The 17,336-nt window shown below is 43.5% G+C and overlaps 1 protein-coding gene across 1 annotated transcript; it reads left to right on the top strand.

The window, feature by feature from the left end:
- The first annotated feature begins 7,026 nt into the window (after positions 1-7,026).
- Positions 7,027-11,124, top strand: LOC117355363 (myelin P2 protein-like). Its single transcript, XM_033933805.1, has 4 exons — positions 7,027-7,182; positions 8,087-8,259; positions 8,525-8,626; positions 10,930-11,124. Exons 1-4 carry the CDS (start codon positions 7,110-7,112, stop codon positions 10,978-10,980), a joined length of 399 nt encoding a protein of 132 aa, XP_033789696.1. The 5' UTR covers positions 7,027-7,109; the 3' UTR covers positions 10,981-11,124.
- Positions 11,125-17,336: the final 6,212 nt, after the last annotated feature.

Here is a 17,336-nt window from a genome sequence, read left to right as displayed (position 1 = left end):
ACCTGCGGTGTACCGCAGGGCTCCCCCCTATCCCCCACCCTGTTCAATATCTACCTAGCCTCCCTAGGTAACCTACTACACACCCTCAAACTCAAATTTTTCATCTATGCAGATGATATCACATTAGTCATCCCTTTCACTAGCTTTTCACCTGAAACACTTGATTACATTACAAATATCCTCAACCAGACTGAGCTCTGGATGCTAGCATTCAGGCTGAAACTAAATTCTGACAAAACAAAATTTTTTCTGGCCTCCCCCAACGACAAAATCAAGGACACCACCATCCAACTGAAAGGAAGGCCTTTCCCCCTTGAAAACACTGTAAAAATCCTGGGTGTTACGCTGGACAGACATTTATCCTTAGAATCTCACACCGACCTCAGCATCAGGAAATGTTTTGCGGTACTCTGGAAACTCCGAACCATAAAAAAATACTTCAATGATTCCTCGTTCCGCCTTCTAGTGCAATCTGCCATTCTCAGCATTCTAGACTACTGTAATATTATTTACCTGAACTCCACGAAGAAAACGACCAGGAGACTAAAAGTGATCCAAAACACAGCCGTCCGCCTCATCTATGGCCTAAAGAAATGGGGACATATCACCCCTTTCTACCACCAACTCCACTGGCTGCCTTTCGAATCCAGAGTACTCTTCAAATTTGCATGCTTCTGCTACAAATCGGTAAACGGCCTCTCGCCAAGATACATCAATCCCCTCTTTAACCTTTACTGCTCCAACAAGAAATCCCTTAGAATTCAACTGTTCGCCTACCCCTCGCTTAAGCTCTGTCATCTTAAAAGATTCCTAGACAAAACCTTCGCCTTCCAAGCAGCCAAGATGAACCCATGGATCGCCCAAATGATTCTCGAGGCCCCCACTTACCTCGACTTCAGAAAAACACTCAAAACTTACCTATTCAACAAACAAGCCCCCTAACACCCCCTCTCCGGAATTACCTGGCCACACGCCCGCCCCTTTCCCCCTTCATTGATCGCTGTCTTCCAGCTCACTTACCCTCCTCCTTCTTCATCAGCCAAGTTCGGCTAAAGTTGTTGTAAATCCAATAAACCATGGTAAATCGGCCCATTCGGCCCTTCCCCCCCCCTTTATTGACCGCTTTCCTCCTTCTCTACTTCCCACTCCCTCTTCTTCAGCCATGTTCGGCAGAAGGTGTTCTAAATCCAATACATTGTTTGTATACCCAATACATTGCCTGTAAACCCAAAACATTGTTTGTAAATCGGCATGTCAATGCGGATCCTAATGTAATTATTGTGAACCGCCTAGAACTCGATGGGCATGGTGGTATATAAGAATAAAATTATTATTATTATTATTATGTATATAATGTTTCAAAGGGAGATAGATGGAAGAGTTTCAAAGTAGACATATAGATGTTGAAAAGAATAGGGGACAGAGGTGATCCCTGCGGGACTCCACATAACGGTTTCCAAGGAGATGACATGGTGCCATTCATATTAACAGTGTAGGAGTGGGATCGCAAGAATTTCAAGAACCAGTCTAAGACTGTGGAATCAATGCCTATCTCAGAAAGTTGGTAAATTAGAATATCGTGCTGGACAACATCAAAGACCGCAGATAGATCGAATTGTAATAGGATTGCAAACTTATTATAAGAGTGTAGTTGTTGAACCTTTGAAGTTAATGAGGCCAGTAGGGATTCGGTGCTGAAATTGGGTCTGAAGCCATATTGGCAAGGTAAGAGAATGGAGAATCTCTCTAAATAAGATGAGTGCTAAAATTAGTGCTAATTCAGCTTATTACATGTATTTTGTGTTAGGATTTTTTCAGGTTTTGTATTTCATAATGTCCCCGATGGAGGAGACATTCATGTTGCTATTACTCAGCTTGTTGTACCTGAATAAATTCATATAAACTGTTTTGAGCTCCCCTGGGAGAACGGTATAAAATTGAATTGAAAAAGTACATATTTTTTGAGTATGGTAACTTTCAAGGAGAAAATGTGCTAGTTCTGATCTGTTGGGGGGGATATAGGGTTTTGTGGATGCAGAGAATGTTTACATTTAATTCATAAGAACTGCCATGCTTTATCAGACCAAAGGTCAGTGAGGATCATGTATGCAGTGTGTCACGTATTCATGCATTATTATCAGGTGCATCCTGACTAAAAAGAGGTTGTGAACCCCTGGCCTATCCCAATCCTTTTCCCCAGTTAGGATTACAAAATAACCTTAAAATAGGAAGTGCCTTGATTTACAAAGTTAGTGTACTGCAGTTGTCTGAAAGGGTGTAATTCTTGGCATTCCTCAATATAAACAATGTAAGGAGGGAAAATAAATCCTGCCAGAATAAATCATGTCTTTCATCCCCTGTGGTTAAAGGCGAGTCCTGGTAGTCTTCAATTTAAAAGCTAGTCAAAATTATTTTATCTAATTAAAAGTTATCATTTTTTTTTTCTTGTCCTTTCAAATGATTTTCTTCCCCTTGTAATTATTTGATGTACTGCAGTCTGTTCAATATGTTTGTGAGTGACATTGCTGAAGGGTTAGAAGGAAAAGTGTGCCTTTTTGCAGATGATACCAAGATTTGTAACAGAGTAGACACCGAAGAGGGAGTGGAAAATATGAAAAAGGATCTGCAAAAGTTAGAGGAATGGTCTAATGCCTGGCAACTAAAATTCAATGCAAAGAAATGCAGAGTAATGCATTTGGGGATTAATAATAGGAAGGAACCGTATATGCTGGGAGGAGAGAAGCTGAGATGCACGGACGGGGAGAAGGACCTTGGGGTTATAGTGTCCGATGATCTAAAGGCGAAAAAGCAGTGTGACAAGGCAGTGGCTGCTGCCAGAAGGATGCTGGGCTGTATAAAGAGAGCATAGTCAGTAGAAGGAAGAAGGTGTTGATGCCCCTGTACAGGTCATTGGTGAGGCCCCACTTGGAGTATTGTGTTCAGTTTTGGAGACCGTATCTGGCGAAAGACGTAAGAAGACTTGAGGCGGTCCAGAGGAGGGCGACGAAAATGATAGGAGGCTTGCGCCAGAAGACGTATGAGGAGAGACTGGAAGCCCTGAATATGTATACCCTAGAGCACAGGTGTCAAAGTCGGTCCTCGAGGGCCGGAATCCAGTCGGGTTTTCAGGATTTCCCCAATGAATATGCATGAGATCTATGTGCATGCACTGCTTTCATTGCATATTCATTGGGGAAATCCTGAAAACCCGACTGGATTACGGCCCTCGAGGAGGGACTTTGACACCCCTGCCCTAGAGGAAAGGAGAGACAGGGGAGATATGATTCAGACGTTCAAATACTTGAAGGGTATTAACGTAGAACAAAATCTTTTCCAGAGAAAGGAAAATGGTAAAACCAGAGGACATAATTTGAGGTTGAGGGGTGGTAGATTCAGGGGCAATGTTAGGAAATTCTACTTTACGGAGAGGGTAGTGGATGCCTGGAATGCGCTCCCGAGAGAGGTGGTGGAGAGTAAAACTGTGACTGAGTTCAAAGAAGCGTGGGATGAACACAGAAGATTTAGAATCAGAAAATAATATTAAATATTGAACTAGGCCAGTTACTGGGCAGACTTGCACGGTCTGTGTCTGTATATGGCCGTTTGGTGGAGGATGGGCAGGGGAGGGCTTCAATGGCTGGGAGGGTGTAGATGGGCTGGAGTAAGTCTTAACAGAGATTTTGGCAGTTGGAACCCAAGCACAGTACCGGGTAAAGCTTTGGATTCTTGCCCAGAAATAGCAAAGAAGAAGAAGAAAAATTTTTTTTTTAAATTGAATCAGGTTGGGCAGACTGGATGGACCATTCGGGTCTTTATCTGCTGTCATCTACTATGTTACTATGTTATGTTCCTACAAGGAGAGAGAGAAAGAGTCAAAGATCACCCCGAGCAGTGGTCCTCAACCTTTTTGACACCAAGGACCGCTTTTATAGAAGCAAATTTTTCCAGGGACTGGTGGGGGGGGGGGGGGTGGGAGGGGAGGATTTGGGGCGGATTCATAGGGCAGTTTTATACACAATATACATTACATTTCTATTATTTCAATCTCCAATCTCTTAAAATTATTTGTATATTTTAATTTTATTCTTTTTATTTCTTTAATCTTTTTTTTTATCTATTTCTTTTTATTATTTGAATTGTACCAATCCCTCACAATTCTTGGAATTTTGTTATATCTTTTCTATTTTAATAATTGTTTACTCAGCTACTTTAGCTAGATTGTGAGCTTTTGGGACAGATAGGGAAGTTCTATGTACCTGCATTTTATTGTAAACCGCTTAGATCTGTAATATGCTTAAGCGGTATATCAAATGTTAATAAAACATATTATTAAGTTATAATATCGTAATAGAAATTATACAATTTACCAAAATGCAGAATCAGTGGGAGCCCTGAGCTTGTGGAACCCCGATAATCCCACCAACCCATACCCCTGCGCAGCATTTTTACATCTCTCCCTCCCATCCCCATGTGCAGAACCCCAAAGACCCCGTCAATCCATCCCCATGTGCAGCACCTTTCCATCTCTCCCTCCCATCCCCCATCTGCAGCAGAACCCCAATGACCCTACCAACCCATCTCCAAACCCCGGCCTGCCGTCTGACAGCCGGTCCGCAAGAGATCCCCTTGCGCAACATCTTTCCATCCCTCCTTCCCATCCCGCACAGCAGGGAAGGCAGCGAACCAGTCTGTTCAGTGCTGCCACCGCTGCTGTTTCAAACGGAGGCATGTCGGCCTCGCGGTGTGAGGATCGGCGGGGTTCTGCTGTATGGGATGGGAAGGAGGAATGGAAAGATGTTGCGCAAGGGGATCTCTTGCGGACCGGCTGTCAGACGGCAGGCCGCAGACCGGGGTTTGGAGACCCCTGACCCCGAGGGTTATCTCCACAGAAGCAACCAAAACACCAATTGGGAAGGATAGCCTTCCAGCCCAGGTGCTCATAACCCAGCAAGTTCCCTGCTAGTCCCCTCCCCTGACAACAGGAAGTACAGATGGGAGGGGGCAAGATTCAGGAAGGTCTTGCTTTGTGAACAGCTGGGGCTGGAAGGCTTTCATGTGCATATTAGTGATTTGCTTGCTGCTGCGAACAAATGATCCTGGAGACACAGAAGTGGCAACTGCAGATTGAAGGGAGGAAGGTAAGGAGGTTTGAGGGGAACAGCAGAATGAATGGGTGGAAGGCAGTGAAGAGTAGGGAAAAGATTGGACTGGTGGTAGAGAAGAGTGAGTGGGTGGGTGGGAGGGGGAGGAGAGAGAAGAGTCAGTGCTGGAGGGGGAGGGGAGAGAAATGGAAATTCTGCGGGGAGGAGGGCATTGGTTTAAAGGTTGCAGGGAGCTCAGAAACTAACGCTGCTTCTCAAGCATATTTTCACTTAGCAGAGTCAATGTGCCCTCCAGATCCAAGTCGTGACTTTAAAACAGCTCCTGGAGTAAAATTTGAAATCTCACCTATATCATGCATGCAGTGCCAGTTCCAAGATTTTTAGCGGAAAAAACGGTCCGCAACAAGCACAGGATAGAATTATTTTTTTCAGGTGGGGGGTCACAATATCACTTTTGTTTAGCAGATACACACAAATAGCATCTGCACTCTACCCCCTTATTGCATTAACAATCTGATCTTTTAAGATTCAGCAGTTACACTTATGGAAAGGGAGACATGCTTGTAGGCAGAGGACTGGGGGAAGGGGGTAAAACGCGGACCTCGCGGATCTAAACCCGCACGTCCTTAAAAATCCGAGGTCCGTGCCACTTTTAGTCTCTGACTCTGACAGAGCTCTATGAGAATTTAACTCTGACGGATCCTAGCATGGGGAGGGAAAAGCATTAGGATCCGTCAGAGTTAAATTGTCATAGAGCTCTGTCAGAGCCAGAGACTAAAAGTGGCATGGACCTCGGATTTTTAAGGATGTGACGTGCAGTTCAGATCCGTGAGGTCCTGTTGTGTAGGACCCCTGAACGATTTGTTGAAGGGGACGAATAGATTGTTCAGAGGATCCTCCCGACAGCCAGTTCTGATGGTAGAAACAAAGAAACACCTCTTTTAAAACCCCATCCTTAGTGTTTTTTCCCATCCTTTACAATTTTCTTCTCTTCCCATTGGGAATACAACAAATTTGTAACTTTCATCCCCTTATGTTCTTTCCCATTATTCCAGTCTTGTCTGTATTGTTAGTCTGTATCGACCCTGTCTTTTTTGTTTTTTTTTCTTTTAATTTTTTTTAATATTTTTATTTTTTAATTAAATGTTTTATCCCTATTAAACTGTTATGTTATTCGCTTAGAATTTATTAAGCGAACCATTAAATCTAAATAAACTTGAAACCCTCCCCCCTTTTTTGCCTGTCTTTAGCACATCTAACTGAATACACAGATGTTATTAGTTCTTTTAAAACTGATTACTAGTTTCTCCCATTAGCCGAGCGAGGGAAAAAAATTGAAGAGGATGAGCTTTTAGCTTTCTAAAAAAAGGACAGCTGTGTCCATTAACAACATAACATTAAGCCAATCCACCCAAACTGGGGCTTCTCTTTCCTCAACCCAAACTGCGGGAGGATCTGAAGTCCGCCTTCGCTTTCCCTGCAGCTCAGCTCAGGCCCCCGACTCCCTCACGGATCTGAACTGCACGTCGCCTCCTTAAAAATCCGAGGTCCGCGCCACTTTTAGTCTCTGGCTCTGACAGAGCTCTATGACAATTTAACTCTGACGGATCCTCGGATTTTTTAAGGACGTGCGGGTTTAGATCCGCGAGGTCCGGGCGCAAAACAAAACATATAGCAGAAACGTGAACTAGCAGCGCATGCAGGGCGGTTCGTAATCCTTGCTCAGCAGGTCTTCTCTAGGGAAGAGGAATTTCAGCAAGACAGTCAGCTGCAACGAAGCCAGCCCTTGAGCATCGGATTGCAACAGCAGATGCGGTCGGAGAAGGTGCGCTCCGCGCTTAGCTTCAGAGCTGGGCGGGGCTCCGTGAGTGACGTTCGGCTCCTTGATTGGCCCCGTCGCATAAAAGCGCCTTTAAAAAGAGGCCCGCTGCCGCCACTGCGTCTCCTTCAGCCTCAGCAGCAGGGGGTTTTCTGTAAGATCGCGCGCGCATCAACGCAGCCGCCACCATGACTGAGGCATTCGAGGGTACCTGGAAGCTGATCAACAGTGACAATTTTGATAAGTACATGGAGAGTATAGGTAAGGATTTTGTCGGAGCTCGGGTTTTCTATTCTGGGCTAATGCTGTTCTGTATTAAGCGTGCTAGAAAACGTTTTCACATTGAGTCGCGTATCTAGGTTGCTGGGGATTTGATCGTATATACGGCAGCTTTCTCTTTCCTTTAACACAAAATCTGTAAGTGGTTGCAGGATGGCGGTGGTGTGCCTATGACTAAGCATGCAGGGCTGGAGAATGACAAGCAGGAGCGTGCACCTGTATCGTGGCAATACAGAGGCAGAAAAGAGCCCAAAACTAAGCTATCCGTGTTCAACAGCACTAATAACTGACCTGATTAGCTTCGATCTTTCTTGCAGATATAGAAAGTTTTCAATTTTAGAACAATTGTCTATTATCAAGCTAAAGGTCGGTGAGGTTCTAGAAATACTGTTACACCATTATCCTGGACTCTTGTATTATAATCGAAATACGACTTCAACCAGAGAAGAGCATAATTGCAAATGAGCTCTTGATTTCTTGAAATGGTGAGGTGTTGCTCTAAATCAGTGGTCTCAAACTCAAACCCTTTGCAGGGCCACATGTTGGCTTTGTAGGTACTTGAAGGGCCGCAGAAAAAATAGTTAGCGTCTTATTAAATAAATGACAATTTTGCATGAGGTTAAACTCTTTATAGTTTATAAATCTTTCCTTTTGTCTAAGTCTTAATAATAATGTTGTAATTTATAGCTAAAGAGACACATGATCAAGAAACTGTTTTATTTTACTTTTGTGATTATGATAAACATACCGAGGGCCTCAAAATAGTACCTGGCGGGCCGCATGTAGCCCCCGTGCCGTGAGTTTGAGACCACTGTTCTAAATCGTGTTCATGCTTGGTAATGTGAATTTAAGATGAAGAGCTGTCTGTGTTGTTTTTGACCTGCAGGTGTCTCCTTTATCGTAAGAAAAGCAGTTGAAGCGCTCAAACCCAACGTGATTATATCCAGAAAGGGGGATGACATATGCCTGACGACGGAGAGCACATTTAAAACGACAAACTTAAATTTCTGTTTAGGAAAGGAGTTTTCCGAAAAGACAGCAGACGGCAGAGACGCCAAGGTGGGGGCAATACGAGAGACTGCACCGCGGGCACAGGCCTTGGCGGATCTGATAAATGGCTGTCGTTAAAACTTAAAAAAAACACAATTTAACTTCTACATAGATACAAATGGGCCACTCAGAGTTTAATTCAGTACATCAGTTGGATTAGTGAGCCAGCGGTTAATATTTGTTAGCTTACAGGCTAGTGGAGTTCTTCGGCCTCTGCTGTTGGTAGTGAGTGATTTACTGAGCACATCTGAGATCTCCTTTCTTGTCGTTGTAGACCATTATAACTCTGGACAACGATGTACTGTGTCAGGTGCAGAAGTGGGACGGTAAAGAGACTAGTATACTTCGAGAAGTGAAGGATGACAAAATGATAGTGGTAAGTGGCTACTCCAGACATTCTGCATATGAATGTTAAGTGTAGATTTTGTCCCAAGCTGATCAAATGAGGTATTTAGGTACACTTGTTTTCCCTTAAATCCTTAGTATTAATTAATTTATTGTAAATGTACAACCATGGCGTAGTGAGGGGGCAGGCAATCCACCCTGGGCATGGTCTTCCATGGGGTGCCAGCACCCCTCCCATTGCCGCACCCATTCCCCTTCCTCATACCTTAACTTCAGCACGGGCAGTTAAGAACTTGCTGCTCGTGCCGGCTTCGGAGTTCTCTCCGACATCACTTCCGGGAGGAATATTTCTGGGAACATTACGAGGAAGCTAGCTTTCCACAGAGGTAACCCCTCCTGTACTCCTAAATGCAGAATTAGCAAAACTTAGCATTAACTTTTCACTCTTGTAAGCTGTGGTACTTTTTTTAATAGCCTGTGCATGGTTTAGAAGTTGATCGTGGAACAAACTATTCAAATGATTGGGGAAGTACTCCAGGTTATGGAGCAGCATTTTTGAGGTTTGAAAATGGTTGTGATTATGAGGTGCTTGTTTGTTTTTTTTTTTTTGTGTGTTTTTTTTTTGGGGGGGGTTGGGTCAAACTTTACATTTAAGTCGCAATCCACTTAAGGCTAGATGCACAAAACACGATCACTATGGGCCAATTTTTGCCCATTCTGAAATGGCAACAATGTTCCAACAAGTTTGCATGCAATTGACTTTTGCGGAGGTTCACTGTAATCCGTCCGATCGGTTGCTTTGAGCAACTTTGATATATGTGCAGAGCCGTTTTGGGGAAGCCTTAACAGCTGAGCGGCAGGGGGAGCCCCAACAGCCTTCAGACACTCAACTGTTTGGGCTTTTTTAATGGCACAGATGTGCATGTGTCACACACACACACTGTCCCCATTATAAAGAAAAAACAAACCAAAAAATCCTGAGCTGGATCCCCTCCCTGCACATCAATAAAAATCAGCAGGAGGGATGCCCACTTGTTCTTGCTGCTGTGAACCACCTGCTGAACTGACCCCTCCCCTTCCTTACTTTACCAAAAATCAGCAGGAGGGATACCCACTCCCTCCTGCAATTAGATCCCCCCCCCCCCAAACCACACCACCAAATCTCTCCCATACTTCTAAATTGACAGCGGGAGGGATGCCCAGTCGCACCAAAATGGCAGGCCTTCTCCCTTCCCGGTGCATCCTGGGATGCATGAGGAGGGGCCTTAGGGCCCTGATTGGCTTAGATGCCTAAGACCCCTGCATCTTTTACGGTGTAGGGATGGGAAAGTCGTTAGATAGGTAGACTTGTTTTGGGGGGGGGGGTTTCGTTTTGGTGTTACTCATCCATTTCTGGCATGCAATGTTAGGCCATCGATTAGATGGCTGATTATTTTTTTTTTAATATTGACCTCATTTTAATAGTAATGAGGTTTGCATGCCAGAATCGACGAATGTACAACTGCACAGAAAACCATTTCAGTGAGCTGTTTTGAGAATCGGGCTGGCAAATTCCACCTGTCACCTAAACCAGTCAAACTTGTTTAGCGACCGTTGGTACACGATTGGTAGTTTTGTGCATCTAGTCCTTAACTCTTGAGTTGTATAAAGTGGGATGTAAATATATGTGTAACACTTAATGACTTTAAAGGAGGTTCTGTTCTGGTGCTGTATCTCAAAGGTAGTAGAATTAAAGGTTCCAAGAAGAGTGACAAAGGGATAGGCTCCCATATGGGGAAAGGCTAAAGAGATTAGGGCTCTTCACCTTGGAAAAGAGAAAGTTGGGGGGGGGGGGATATAATTGAGGTCTACAAATCCTGAGTAGTGTAGAATGGGAAAAAACCATAAATCTTACTTTTTCAAAAAGTACAAAGACTAGGGGGCACTCAATAAGAGGAAATTTCTCCCCCCCCCCCCCACACACTTAAATAGTTAAGGTTGTACTCATTGCCAGAGGGTGTGGTAACAGTTATATCTGGGCTTACAAAAGGCTTGGACATATCCCTGAAGGAAGTTCATAGTCTATTAGGATGCTGCTATTTTGAGGGTCTGCTAGATACTTGTGATGGATTGGCCACTGTTGGAAGCAGTACTAGGCTAGAGAGACCATTGGTCTGACCCAGTACAACTATGTCCTGTAAGGACTCAAAATGGGTCTCTTAGTTTAGAGTCTCAATTGTGCAGGAGACTAGCATACATTTCTGTAGTGAATATTGATGGCCATCAAGGCCTGTCTGAATGATTTTGAGGGTGGTGGGTTCTAAATGCAACTAACAATTTTTTCCCTCTTCCTAGACCTGCATCATGAATGATACAAAATGTGTCAGGACCTACGAGAGAGTATGAACTTGTCAGCACACTGTACTGGAAACTGCTGTTCACTTCAATGAGCCAAGCTTGAACTATTTTTGTCCTAGGATGTATTAGTTCAAAATAACAAATGTTATCTACTATTGCTTTTTTTAAATAAAAACAATTTCAAGAAATGGATTGGTCTAAATTGGTTATTTTGCTAGAGCTATTGGTTTAATCTTGGTACTAGGACTGAACTTTTTTCAAAAGTCACTGGAGAAAAGGCTCCCCCCCCCCCCCCAACCCCCTGAGTGCTCTGTTTTACTAGCTCGGACTCTAAATATCAGCATATACAGGACCTCTCTATACCCAACACATTGGATGAAAGTAATAGTCTTCATATTTCACTTGTGCCTTGTCCTTAAGCTACATAAAGCCAACAGAGCACAAATACGATTACTCCTTTTCTAAGATGAATCATATTGTTCTGTCACAAACGGCCTAGAACCTCACTATGGGTCTTCAAAGTAGGTCTAAAGTCCTGACGGGCAGGGAGACTAGCACCAAAAGTAATATTACTCACTAAAAACAAAACAACCTGTGGAGCGTGCTCATACTATTAACAACCATGTGTACTTGGTGTTTGCTGTTACTTCACTTGCATCTACCTATAAGTAATAAAAGTATACTCTATACAGTACTTTGCTTCCAAAATATTTCCCTTTTTAACGTGACCCCTGAATAAAGGTTACCCACTGCTTGTTATGCTGGCCCTATTACATGGGACAGACAGCCTTTGCTGTATATGTGTAATGTTTCAAAATGTTATATGTATATGAGTTTTGTAGAATGGATCAGGTCCCTGTTTTCCAGTGGTCTCAAATGCGTGGCCCGCCAGGTACTATTCTGAGGCCCTCAGTATGTTTATCATAATCACAAAAGTGAAACAACAACAGTTTCTTGATCATGTGTCTCTTTACCTATAAATTACAATATTATTAAGACTTAGGCAAAAGAAGGAAAGATTTATAAACTATAAAGTTTTTTACCTCATGCAAAACTGTCATTTATTTAATAAGACATTAACTTTTTTTTTCTGAGGCCCTTCCAAGTAACTACAAATCCAAAATGTGGCTCTGCAAAGAGTTTGAGACCACTGCTGTATTTCTATCGTCCTTAGCAATTAGTTTTTATAAGCACCTGTGCTGTTCCCAGTACTTGGAGCTTGTTGTGCTGCCTGCCTATGGGCATGTTGGAAGGAGCAGGTTTCTGTGTTACTCCCCCTCCCCCTCTCCCGAATGATCCCTTGAGGAGAAAGCCAGGAGCTGTGTCCTTCTGCTTCTGTATGGGCTGACTCTTAAGCATTATTCCAATGTGTTGAGTGCTTGAACACTCCGCAATGAGGCAGCATACAGCTGCTTATATGCTGGTCAAAGAGTCATTGGGGGGGGGGGGGGGGGGGGGTCACCCGGTGACTGCTGTAGTCTGAAGTTTAAAAAAGAAAGAAGGCAGAAGAATCTTGCACCACTGGTTTCAAAAATTACACCTGGGGAACTAGTGAAGTGCTTGGCAAACAAAAGGACAGAACCCAGTGCGTTAAAACTATGAATTCAGCAATATGCAATAACTATTTGGAACTGTATGCCCAGAGACCTGAAGACCAGATGGGGACAAACCCCATTCAAAAGGTCTCGCCATCCAATCATAGCATACTGCTTTCAAAAGCCTAATATCTTTTCAAAAGGTGAATCTTTGCAGTTAAATATGTGGCACCCCAACATGTGCAATTGCTTATCTTTTAACTGTTGCTGGGTCCTGACATGGATCATGTTTTGTGGGCCGCTTCAGGGAATCTGATTCCGAAAACTCAGAACAACTTGTAACCTTCATAACCTTCTTTAAGCCCAAAAATCCTTAAGTTCTGTTTACTTGAAAAGTTTTCAAGCTCAATTAATTTCTTCTGCATTGTAATAATTTTTTTATGATCTTCTTCCCTGTATAAAATTTTAAGACATTAAGGGGGTGAGGGGGTGGGGATTTGTGATTATAATTGAAACAAATCATTTTCATAAATAAAGGGAGGGGGGTAATATTTTATATTATGATGATCAATTATAGGATTTCAAGTGTATTTGAAAGCTCAATTGATAAATGTCAATATTGTACTTTGATTTAATATTTGAAATGTATAAAGATTTAAAGAAAAAAAGAATAACTTGTAACTAGTTTGGGTCTTGCAAAGACTCTCTTCTCTTTGAGTCTACAAGACTCAAGTGGGTCAAGTGGTGGGGTCTTCTCTATATAGTCAAGAGCAGTGGGGGCCAAAGCTAAAGCAACTAATTGCTACTTTAGTACAATCTGAGCTATCCAGGGATTATAGAAACTTGTCCCTAGGTTATAGAATGCTACAAGACTCAAAGAGAAGAGAGTGTTTTTGCAAGACCCAAACTAGTTACAAGTTGTTCTGAGTTTTGGAATTGGGTCCCCTGAAGCAGCCTGCGAAACATGGTCCATGCTTGAATACATGAATAAATTTATGTAAACCGTGCTGAGCTCCCCCGAGGAAAATGGTATATAAAACTGAATAAATAAAGTCATACAAAATGAAGAAAAACAGTCATTTAAGGAACCTAGTTTTTAGCATAGAGGGCATGAGACTTTCCATTTAAACATGACAATTCTCAGACTATGGGCTCCTTTCACTAAGGTGCGGTAGCGTTTTTAGCGCACGCACCAGATCAGCGTGCACCAGCTGAAAAATTACCGCCTATAAGGAGGTGGTAGCGGCTAGCACGCGCGGCATTTTAGTGCACCTTTGTAAAAGGAGCCCTATATCGATGTTCCAGTTGCTTCTAAAGCAGCCTATAGGTATATTATTAGATTCAGCTCATGACAATAGTTTGGGCTGGTGAGTTGGCTACTGTACCTGAAGGTATTTTCCTGTCCCAGAGGGCTTACAATCTAACTCCCTCCCCCCCCCCCTTTTTATGAAAACACGCTAATGGCTGCTGCTTTGGTAACTGCCCTAAATCCCACAGAGATTTAAAGGGCTTTGGGGCTTTTGCCAAGTAGCTTTGTGTATGGGTGTGGGGGGGGGGGGAGCAGGTAAGTTTGTACCTGAGGCATTGGAGGGTTAAGAAACTTGTGCAAGATTACAAGGGGTAGCAGTGGCTTTTGGCCCACTGCTCTGATGATTAAGCTTTTTTGTTTCTCAAAATCTTTTTTTTGTAGTATGCAAAGGAATGCTTTACTATAGCCATCCTGCAGAATTACTTTAGTCTGAAACATTTATTTATTTAAACATAAGAACATAAGCAATGCCTTCGCTGGGTCAGACCCGAGGTCCATCGCGCCCAGCAGTCTGCTCATGTGGCGGCCCAACAGGTCCAGGACCTGCACAGTAATCTTCTATCTATACCCTTCTATCTCCTTTTCCAGCAGGAAAATGTCCAATCCTTTCTTGAACCCCAGTACCGTACTCTGCCCTATTACGTCCTCTGGAAGCGCATTCCAGGTGTCCACCATACGTTGGGTAAAGAAGAACTTCCTAGCATTTGTTTTGAATCTGTCCCCTTTCAACTTTTCCGAATGCCCTCTTGTTCTTTTATTTTTCGAAAGTTTGAAGAATCTGTCCCTCTCTCTATGCCCTTCAAGATCTTGTACGTCTCTATCATATCCCCTCTAAGTCTCCTCTTCTCCAGGGAAAAGAGTCCCAGTTTCTCCAATTTCTCAGCATATGAAAGATTTTCCATCCCTTTTATCAGACGTGTCGCTCTCCTCTGAACCCTCTCTAGTAAAATATTTATATCATGTATATCCAAAACTCTATGTGAGTTACAAAACAACATGCATAATTATAATTATATACCCACACACACAAAAAAGTAACACTAGCATTGGTTTACCTAGGGTATGTGGCACCTGGGGCCAATCATTGTTAACCCCCCCCCCCACCCAATATAAAAAAATATTTTTAGTAATGTTATTTATTTATTTGTTTATATAGCCTGACCTCCCCAAAGAGTTTAGAACAAGTTACAGTTTAACATTCACAGTGTTATAATATAACATTACAAAGGGTTACAACCTTTCCAACCCAATGCTGGCACTTTGGTGTAAACAAAAAAGACATTTCATCTCTCTGTTAGGTCCTAGCTTATGCTTGCGATCTAACATCAGCTCTGGGAGGATACACATTTCAAATCTGACATATTGTAATCACAAAATAGAAAATAAAATTATTTTTTCTTCCTTTTGTTGTCTGTTCACTTCATTATTCAGATCATGAGTTCTCGCTTTACAGTACTCCTCCAATAGTCGCGGGGTTCAGTTCCAGGAGCACCCATGAATATAGAAAAAATGTGAATACAGTTTTTTTGCCTGGTGAGGCAGGAGAGGGCAGCTGGAGCATCGGCGAGTGAATGAAATCACTCACGATATGCTCCGACCACCTCTTCCTGCACTAAAGTCAGGTTTCACCAATCAGGAGCTGCTTTGACACGCAGCTCCTGATTGGTGAAACCCGACTTTAGCACAGGAAGTCCTGGTTGGAGACCGGGGGAACACCGTATTGGTACCCTTAACTCGCTGCTCTGCCAGCGTTATTCATTCCTTTCTTCCGGTCCCAACTACTTCCTGTTTTCCTGAAGACAGAACCCAGTAGAGAGGAAGGTCCAACACTGGCAAAGCAGTGAAGTTCCTGGACCATGACGCCAAACTAGGAGCACCCCTTTATGGACTGCACCCGGGCCAGACCACCCCCCTTGGTACGCTACTGAACACTAGCATGCCATAAATTAAAATCTAAAATTAAACAAAACATTCTATGATAGTGATGTTTTCACATCAGAAGTTATAAGAACATAAGAATAGCCACTGCTGGTTCAGCAGTGCCCAGTGGTCCAACGTGCCCAGCAAAACGCTCACGTGGCGGCCCTTTGGTCAAAGACCAGTGCTCTAAATGAGTCCAGCCTCACCTGCGTACATTCCAGTTTAGCAGAAACTTATCCAATTTTGTCTTGAATCCCTGGAGGGTGTTTTCCCCTATAACAGACTCCGGAAGAGCATTCCAGTTTTCTACCACTCTGGGTGAAAAAGAACTTCCTTATGTTTGTACAGAATCTATCCTCTTTCAACTTTAGAGAGTGCCCTCTCATTCTCCCTACCTTGGAGAGGGTAAACAACCTGTCTTTATCTACTAAGTCTATTCCCTTCAGTATTTTGAATGTTTCAATCAAGTCCCCTCTCAGTCTCCTATTTTCAATGGAGAAGAGGTCCAGTTTCTCCAATCTCTCACTGTACGGCAACTCCGCCAGCCCCTTAACCATTTTAGTCGCACTTCTCTAGACCAGTGTTCTTCAACCAATGGTCCATGGACTGGTGCCGGTCCACAGAAATTTCCTGCCGGTCCACAGGGCCAGCATATGCATCAGGCCCAAACAGTGTTCTTCAACCACCGGTCCACGGTGCGATCGATGCGGCGTTATCTTTGAGCAATCTCCCTCTTCCTCACTGATTCAGTACACAAAGCCACAGGCAGTGGCTCCTACGCACGTCCTGCGCCTGAACCGGAAGCCTTCTCTCTGACGTGTTGTTAATAAGATTGTATTGTGTATCTGTGAAAACTGAATGGAAAAAATAGTGTTACAATTAGTACTATTATGGGGGCGGGGTCTGGGGTGGAGATTGAGTAGAGATGGGCAGGGTCTGGCCCACGACTTAGCCCAGTGTTCTTCAACCGCTGGTCCACAGACTGATGCTGGTCCACAGAATAATTCTTTTATTTCTGCCGGTCCATAGGTGTAAAATGGTTGAAAAACACTGCTCTAGACCCTTTCGAGTAGTACTGTGTCCTTCATGTATGGCGACCAGTGCTGGACGCAGTACTCCAGGTAAGGGTGCACTATGGCCCATTACAGTGGCATGATAACTTTCTCTGATCTGTTCGTGATGCCCTTCTTAATCATTCCTAGCATTCTGTTCGCCCTTTTTGCTGCCACTGCGCATTGTGCGGACGGCTTCATTGACTTGTCGATCATAACTCCCAAGTCTCTCCTGGGAGTTCTCTCCAAGTACCGCCCCGGACATCCTGTTTTCGTGCATAAGATTTTTGTTACCGACATGCATCACTTTTACACTTATCCACGTTGATCCTCATTTGCCATGTCGATGCACATTTCTCAAGCTTGATTATGCCATGTTGCAGATCTTCGCAATCCCCCTGTGTCTTCACTACTCTGAATAACTTTGTATCATCCGCAAATTTAATCACCTCATTTGTCGTACCAATGTCCAGATCATTTGTAAAGATGTTGAAGAGCACAGGTCCAAGCACCAAGCCCTACGGCACCCCACTGGTAACGCTCTTCCAGTCTGAGTATTGTCCATTTACCCCCCCCCCCACTCTCTGT

The sequence above is a fragment of the Geotrypetes seraphini genome, chromosome 2 (genome assembly GCF_902459505.1).
Source record: "Geotrypetes seraphini chromosome 2, aGeoSer1.1, whole genome shotgun sequence".
Classification (NCBI taxonomy): Eukaryota; Metazoa; Chordata; class Amphibia; order Gymnophiona; family Dermophiidae; genus Geotrypetes; species Geotrypetes seraphini.
The sequence above is the reverse complement of the archived record's forward strand: the minus strand, read 5'-3'. Positions and strand labels throughout refer to the sequence as shown.